The sequence below is a fragment of the Antedon bifida genome, chromosome 7, assembly GCF_963402885.1.
Source record: "Antedon bifida chromosome 7, ecAntBifi1.1, whole genome shotgun sequence".
Lineage (NCBI taxonomy): Eukaryota > Metazoa > Echinodermata > Crinoidea > Comatulida > Antedonidae > Antedon > Antedon bifida.
In genome coordinates, this window is record NC_136232.1 from 8,958,455 (window position 1) to 8,967,288 (window position 8,834).

Here is an 8,834-nt window from a genome sequence, read left to right on the forward strand (position 1 = left end):
GATCTAATTACAGTAATACAGGACAATGTGTTACACAGCAATTCATTTTATTTTTAGCCATCAGTGATTAACAATAAAAATTTACTAAAATTATCAAGTTTTGCATTATTGCATCATTCTTGTAAACTTATCTTCTAAAAGGCAACATAAGTCTACTAGGTTGCAACATAAAGTGAATCCATTTCACAATATGAAAATTAGAACATCATGATCAATTTTAAAACAAAACAGCAAACATTCAATTAATTGACCTAATTTTACTGACAGACAAAGCAAATAATTAACTAATCTCAATTCATTACTTCTTAAGTTTTAGTTTCTTTCATCTTTTTTTCATCCTCCTCTTCTTCAGGATAAAGGGTTTTTTCATCATTATCTTCTGGAACTTCTGGACTAATACGACCATTCCCCTTCCTTAGAATAAAAAAAAATCAACAGTAACAATACAAATCACAAATATCAAAAGATATAATATATATTGAAATAATAAAAAATATAATTTATTTAAAAAATGAAATAAATATTTAAAATAGGAAATAACAGTACAACTGCCAACTAGGAGGTCACTGCAAGAAATAGTACCAACTACATTTGTTGGCAATTTATTGTATCATATACAGCTGGAATGCTTTTATACTTAAAATTGTCTCCGTCTCTTCTGTGGTATATTTTAAAAGAATGAGAACTCTACTCACTAGAAATAAAGGGTTTAAGTTTATGAGATACCAGGTCGTCATCTTAACTTATATCTGTTTACCTTTTGTCAGAAATATGATGTATTCAGAGAGTAGAATGTATTTATCAATTGCTTACCTTTTACAAAATACAATCAACACCCCTACAATAGGAACTACAATTACTATACAGCAACAAACGATGATTAAAACCAATTTGGAATCGTTATCGCCTCCACCACTAATACTAGTGGTACTTGGGTTGTTCACGGTAGTCTCCTGTTCACTTGTGTCAACCGTACTCTCAGTACCAAATGTCTGGTAGATGATTGTGGAATTTAGGTTGTCTTTAGTGGTTTGGTCTATAGTTGAATTTGATTGGCTTTTGGTTGTCTGGCTGATTGTGCTATGCTTATTGGTGCTTTTGGTTCTCTGGTTGTCTGTGGTAACCTGGTTTGTAGCGGTAATTGGTTGGTTATTGGTACTAGTGGTTTTCTGGTTGTCTGTGGTAACCTGGTTTGTAGCGGTAATTGGTTGGTTATTGGTACTAGTGGTTCTCTGGTTGTCTGTGGTAACCTGGTTTGTAGCGGTAATAGGTTGGTTATTGGTACTAGTGGTTCTCTGGTTGTCTGTGGTAACCTGGTTTGTAGCGGTACTTGATTGGTTTTTAGTGATAGTGGTTCTCTGGTTGTCTGTGGTAACCAGGTTTGTAGCGGTACTTGGTTGTTTATTGGTACTAATGGTTCTCTGGTTGTCTGTGGTAACCTGGTTTGTAGCGGTACTTGGTTGGTTATTGGTACTAGCGGTACTCTGGTTGCCTGTGGTAACCTGGTTTGTAGCGGTACTTGGTTGGTTATTGGTACTAGCGGTACTCTGGTTGCCTGTGGTAACCTGGTTTGTAGCGGTACTTGGTTGGTTTGTCTGGGCTATTGTAGGGTTTTCTGTGGTCACTTGGTTGGTAGAATTTGTTGAATTGGTTGGTTTGCCAGTGGTCACATCTATAGTTGTTGGGATTTCTGTGGTGGTCCAGTTATATGCAGTACTGTTAATACCAGGTATGCTCAAACACCCTACATCTATTTGTTTTAAGAAATTCAAGTAATCGTTAAATACACACATAAATAATGAAAAAGTAGACATGCTAAGTCTGCAATGAAATATTCCAAAACCAGAAACTGACAAATACATATAAAAAAATACAAAAAAAATAAATGTTTTGTAGTTGTAGGTATTAGATATTTTTCATTTGTATTAGTAATTATTAAGTTCAAACAAAAATCAAATTTAGTGACAGACAAACCTTGATTTCTTGACCACACATTAACATTAGTTCCTGGCTGACATTGTTGACAAACATCAGCTGGGTTTGTTTCAGAAGCTGCGTAACAACGACCGTTGATATTACATGAATTATCCTGCAAAAATGTTATTATACATATAATATCAAAAAAGGCAGAAAGTGTGAAAAAGGAGACATATAGATAATTGGAAAATTACCACACTTTGAGGCATAGAAACTGTGTATTTATGACAAAATCAAGTTTTATTTTTGCCTACCTTGAAAGTACACGTTCCAGCTGTTGAGTTACAAGTCTGACAAACTGAATCATACAGAAACATTGCTGCCATACTTTCACTGATCAATTCACCATCATTACTGATTGATATCAGGTAGCCACTGCTAACAGTTTCTTCAAGTGAGTTCGGTCGAACAATAGGCTCTGGTAGAGGACATTTTACCTCCTCAGGCGTGCTAAATATACCAGAAACTACCTCCTTTCTTGGAAGGAGGACCATGCCGTTCTCACTCACCTAAAAGAAAAAGATTATAAAATATGTAAAAACTTAATTTTCTGAAAGATGTGAAAATATTTGAAAAACTAAAACTTACATTAATGTGTTGTATATGACAGGTGATGTTTCCTTCTACAAATTTGTTTCCGTAAACTTTTGCTGATTTACACGGCCTTTCCTGCACATCACAGATTCCTTTTCCAAGAACAGCAAACACTAAAGGGGGTTCAACCAGAGAAATTGAACAATCACTTCCTCCTAATCCATCATAACATTCACATGTACCATTTATACATTCACCCATTCCATTGCACTCATTTACACACATTCCATCTAGTACATCTGCGGGTGGAGCTAGAGTCCCATTTTCTGTCTTCTCCCAGTACATGGGATTTCTAGAGAGAACTACTTTGCAACGCTCCTGTAGAACTGATATGGTTTCTTTGGCAATTGATGTGTCATCAAATACCTATACAGGTATAATAAAAATGTTCTATTTTTTTTATAGTTTTAAATTCAGGCTGTGCTTTTTATGAAATGAAATTGTTATATTACCAAATGTTACAGAAATTGATGAAAGCATTTGTTTATTTGCACTAGCACTTAATTTTACCTTGATATCAACAACGCATCCTTCAATAATATCATCAATAACAACAGAACCATTGTTGAGTGGATTCAAGCATAAACTGTAAGTAGTTGAGTTCACAAGCGTCTCATTACAAAGTCTTCTTGTGTACTCTTCAGTTAAACCACTCGGAGTTGGAAAGTCTGGAACCTAGTTTAGAATAAAGCAGAATAAGAGTGTTTTTTTTCAATCATTTTCATATTCCTCTATTACCTCCAAAATTTCCTCATTGGTAAATTAAAAATATTTCTGCCAACCACAATTATTTTCAACATTTTTTAAAGCACTACTATACTTAAACATCAATAGTCCTAAATAGAGAACTCATTAGCAGCAAGAAAAATGTCAAAATCAAATTCTGTGTTAAGAGCCAGTTTAATTTTTCTGTATTTGAATTTGCCAGGATACTTAGTAGGTGCAACAACCAACAATTCATGATTCCTGAGGTCTTTCACTTAAACATAAAAGAATTGTTTTTTACCGATATATTAAAGTTTGGATCATATACAAATGGTTTGAATTCATAATCCGAAATTAGATCATCTGGGTCTTGTTCACTGTCTGCTGCCCTCTTTTGTATGTCTTGACATTCCAGAAATTCACCATTAGTTAATCCATTGCAGTAGTTGCATTGAATGGTTGTGCCATCCTCACCACATGCACAATAACGACGAACCTCATAAGGAAGTCCCAGTTTAAGCTTACCATCAAACAGACTATCATCTTTAACACTGTAAAAAAACACAGATTAAACAAGAAATATACAGAACTTATTAAAAAATATATCACATATCATATCACAGCTCTAAATCCAAACTCGCAATTACCTCCAAATGTTGTAAAACGATGCTGGTGCTGCATAACTGTATCCAACCCAGCTACATCCATCAGATGGTTTACAGTCATATGGTACCTTGCCATTTTTGTATTCAACATCATTAACACCATTTCCATCAAAATTACCACACAAACCTTCAATTCTATTGAAGTCATCTGATGATCCTGTTAAACTCACTTCTATATAATTTGATCTATATAATGTAGCTGTTAAAACGGATCCTGTCGGTAATCTTACCTACAAAATATAATATATTGTGTGCCATATTGTTCTCTAGCCCTCCTGGATAGAAAGAAAAATCTTCTTATTACTCAATCAAACCTAGTATTCTTCATTCTGTCTTGTGCCTTTCTCAGGTAGGCCTAAGTAGCCTAATTTAGGATAGAATTTAGGAGGTCAGTAGATTCTAAAAAATTTGAATATTTATTTTGTAATAGTATTTGGAGGCTAAAAAATTGTTGATCCAGCCATTGCCACCAAAGCACTGTTATGGTCAATACTTTGCCTTTGGATTTATACTTACTTCATATTTTCCATTTGTATATTGTATGTTTATCCCATGTTTTGGTATCCCATCTTTAAATAACACAGCTGTTATAACTCTTGCAGCTGTTGTCTTAACTTCCTCAACTATATCACCATTATTATCTGTTGTGTATGTTGTGTGATGATTATCACCATTACTGCATCGATCTATGAACAGATGAGTGTCACCAATCTGAACCGCAACTCCACAGTTACATGTCACACTGCCACAATAAGCAAGTCGAGATTGAACCTATAGATCATTAAACAAGAAGTTGATGGTGCTGCTAGTAATGCATTTGGGAGTTAAAGCTTTTAGGAAAATCTCAGTTTGGGCAACTTTAATTCCATCACTTTATACACAAATTTATTCCAACATTTCAACACAGTTTATTAGAAATACAACTTTTTCAAATGAAAAATCATTAAAATTAAAAACATCAAATTAGCAGTTTACCTGTATTGGAAGATACTTGTGTCTATACAGTAAGTAGTCTCCAGGTGCATAAAGATGATAATACCTTTACAAAATATAAAAAACATTGTAACTTCAGTGCAAACGACCTTAGAATGATAAGAGAAAGTGGAAAAGACTGGGAATTTAGAGTTAACATCAGGTATTATGTATTTATTATATTTTCTATGGTTAATGAAAATAATCATACTTGTTCAGTTTAAGCGAAACCTCATAAGTGAGATTTAATAAAAAGTTCCATTATGGACTATCTCTCGTAGGATAAGGACACAGGTTAAAATACAGGTATATTTTTCTTTGTTTAGGAAACTACAAACACACCATTTATCAAAAGTAGTAATGTGTGGATCTCCTGTTGTTGTGCAGATTGTTGTGCTTGGAACATCTTTGGAAATAACCTATAAAATTAAATCAGACATAGGATCAGTATTAGTGAAAAAGGGCTATGACATGTATAATGTTTACTGAATTGGTTATCAAGATATTTTCATATATTGAGTTTGGGAAAAAAATATTATTTGTTAATTTATTATACATCACAACTAAAATAAATACTGATCAAAAACACATGTTCTAATGAATTGTTTCAGCATGCCCAGGACCAAATATGGTGTTGTGTGTTCTTTAGTCAATATTGTATAATCTTATCACATTCTTATTCAAACATTTATTGATCAACTTTTCACTATTATCATCTTCTTAAAGTAATGTTTTCTTGTTTTTATTGTTATTGTTTGTTACTTTATTGTTTTTTAAGGGTCCATTCTTAAAAGATTTTAGTTTCTTTTTCCATGACTTCAAATGATGTTCTGTGCATTTCCTCATGTTTAATTTTTATGGAATAACATAATAACATTTATTTGATTGATTGAATTATAAGTTGAAATATAGATTACTTACTTTGAAATGTGGTAAGTTGTCTGCCTGGTTTTCCCATATCCTGGATGCTTCTACATTGAAAGATATTTTATCCCCTTTAAACTTTAAATATGAGATATCATCCCCATCATCAATGTTGTCACGCTTTGCTATAATTGAGTAATTCGCTGGCGCATCATTTGTTATTCTTTGTATACATGAATCTGTTACTATATCAAGATTTACGCGTGTTGACACTACAGAAATAAAGACTTCTGGTGGGTCCATATTTTGTTCATCTCGCATAACAATTGGAAATGATGTGGTAATTTCAATAATTTGACCATCGTCATTTTCATTGATAACAAATTCTTCATCATTTGGTTGAATCTGAAAAATATTTCACATGAAACATCGTATGATTTACAATTTACTACAATTATCCATGATATGAGAATTGACAAATGTTATTATGTCTCTTACATGAACTTACAATAAGTCCAGCAAAAAGGATGTTGCTTTTAACTCCTGGTGGAAAAACATTATCTCCACTGTTTCTAAACTTTGCCCCAACTTCACAATGAATCTAAAATATCAAAAAAGCACAACAAGTGTTTGAAATGAATGAAATGAATAAAAAAAAGTAAAAAGAATACCAGTTGAAAATATAATTTCAAAGTAATATTTCTTAAGTTACTTTTATAAATTTCAAAGTCAAATTGTTGAACTATTGATAAATCATAACATTAAATAATGTATCAAAGAAATACTACAAAACTAGTGTCATGATACAAAAATAAAAAAAAACTTACTTGAGAGTTGAGTTTCTCATTTAGAATGCACTGGTTTGCATCACAATCTCCACAATCACACTCATCACTAATAAACGCATCAATTTCATTTACATTAGGATTATAATCTTCCCAATAGACCAAATTATCATTTATAAACCATTTTACAAGGAAGTCCAATTGTTCTTGATATTTTTCTGATTTATAATGGCAAACTGTTGATACTCCAGTAGATTCTTTCTGAAAACTTAATGTTGGTTTCCCTTCCAATACAGGAAAACCACCTGTAGAGAGTATTAACAATACATTCAGACTACAAAAGCATCTTTCCTCACATACAATGTATGATTTAAAGAAAAAACAATGCATAGTTCTTTGTAAATACAGTCAAGCATGTCAGACCATAATTTTCAACCTAACATTACTAAATTGCTATAACATATTATACAATGATAATAATGAATGTTTATATGAGTGGCTTGGTACAAATAATTTCATGAGCTGAAAGATGAGAAAAAGGCGCTGGTGCTGGCTGCATTTCAAAAGTTAAGAGAGATGATGCAAAAAAAAACCAGAAGCTTTATTCATTGTCTCATCATTAAGCAGTTTGTTTAAAAAGCAAATGACTTACCACTACATGGTGGAAATCCTGTTGGTGAGTTAGTACCATTTTTGCATGGTAGAACCGTATCTAAATGTTAGATATAAAGTGCTAGATTATATTTATCTATTTTTGTGGACTACAGTAAGGTGATTTTATTTAATTCATAATTTTAATAAATATACAGTGTGAAAGTTTCAAAACACATAGTATCTGCTCACCATAATCCTGTCCTTTTAAGTAATATGCTAACATACCTGTACAATAAGCCGAACCAGATCCAGGTGATGCATACAAAAAGTGAACAAAATAGACACCTTCTGTTGAACTGCATGCCTTGATACAAATATTTTGTTGGAAATTACAAGTGTTTTGGCCATCATCAACACATGAAACCACAGTTTTAATACCATCACCAATTCCTGGATAAACTGTACCTGTACCTGGAAATATTTAATGGACCCCTGATTAACAGTGCTGTATCTCCACATACTATCTATTTCCGAAGTATCATAAGAATATTTGGTAATACAGCATCACATGCCTGTATTAATGTAAGGTTAGGTTAAGAATTAGATACATGTGATATTACCAAATATTCATATGATACTTCGAAAATAGATACAGTACCAAGAATCGGCTGCAATAGAAATAAATACAATTTAAAACAATTTTTATTTTCCTTCAGAATCTTAATTAGGGTTCTTTTTGAGTGAATTGGGTAAAAAAGTACTTATCATATCAGTTATTTCAAATATGAACAGAACAATATATAAAACAGTAAGGCAGAATTACCAAATTATGTTATATATTTGGGAGCAACTCCACATTGAAGTAAAATCCAGAATCAGTTGATATATACAAATTTAGCACCAAGCTGAAAAGTGTTTGTACTCATTATCACTATTTTAGTTACATTCCCATTTTTTGTTCTTGAATTGACTGTTGGATTTTAAAAAATGTATATAGATTTTGTTTGTAATGAGCAATGGCTCAAAAAAGTTTATAACAAAATATAAATTACCACGAATCCATATCGGATACTCGGTTCCACAGTGATACTTTCCTGGACTAGAAAGTGGCATTTTGATATCCGTCCTGTCACCCTCATTTTTAAATCTATACCAACCATACTGAAGACTTTTGTCGCTTAGATAACTATTTCCTTCGGGTTCATACTTAATACTACGATGCCAGTCGGTCATCTCAAGTTTTGTATTGCATGGATCTCCAGCAGTTAAATAGCATGCTGCAAAGAAAACTATTAACTGGTAAATCTAATTAGACCTACTCTTGGGTATAAAGACTCAATGAAATGCCACCTTAACTTAACACCCATTTTCAGAGTTTCCAGCCAACCTAATTTATTAAAAGTTAAACGCAAAATTTTGTTATGTTTTAGTATTTTCAGTAAGAAATGAGTGATCTAAAACTTCACTCAACAGTAAATAACATACTACTCTGTTGATTCTATTTTAAGAAATAAATAGCATTCTATTTTATGGTTAACTGGTTTTTTAGAAAAAAGAAAAAATATACAGAAGGATGTGGAAAGTAACAGGAAAAAAGAAAACAATTAATTTAGAAATAATATAATAATATGAATGACTACCTTGTCCATTTACCAAAGACACAAAACTAGCTGAACAG

At 32.3% G+C, this 8,834-nt stretch overlaps 1 protein-coding gene across 1 annotated transcript; it reads right to left on the reverse strand.

Annotated features, from left to right (window-relative positions):
• Nucleotides 1-68: 68 nt before the first annotated feature.
• Nucleotides 69-8,389, reverse strand: LOC144848886 (von Willebrand factor D and EGF domain-containing protein-like). The gene is made up of 17 exons (XM_078705838.1): nt 8,209-8,389; nt 7,442-7,627; nt 7,215-7,274; nt 6,605-6,867; nt 6,286-6,378; nt 5,835-6,182; nt 5,256-5,332; nt 4,917-4,980; nt 4,458-4,712; nt 3,924-4,171; nt 3,578-3,827; nt 3,082-3,246; nt 2,566-2,937; nt 2,232-2,486; nt 1,975-2,089; nt 814-1,750; nt 69-414 (listed from the first exon to the last, which is right to left on the reverse strand). The coding sequence occupies exons 1-17, from the start codon at nt 8,387-8,389 to the stop codon at nt 306-308; spliced, it is 3,978 nt and encodes a 1,325-aa protein (XP_078561964.1). The 3' UTR covers nt 69-305.
• Nucleotides 8,390-8,834: the final 445 nt, after the last annotated feature.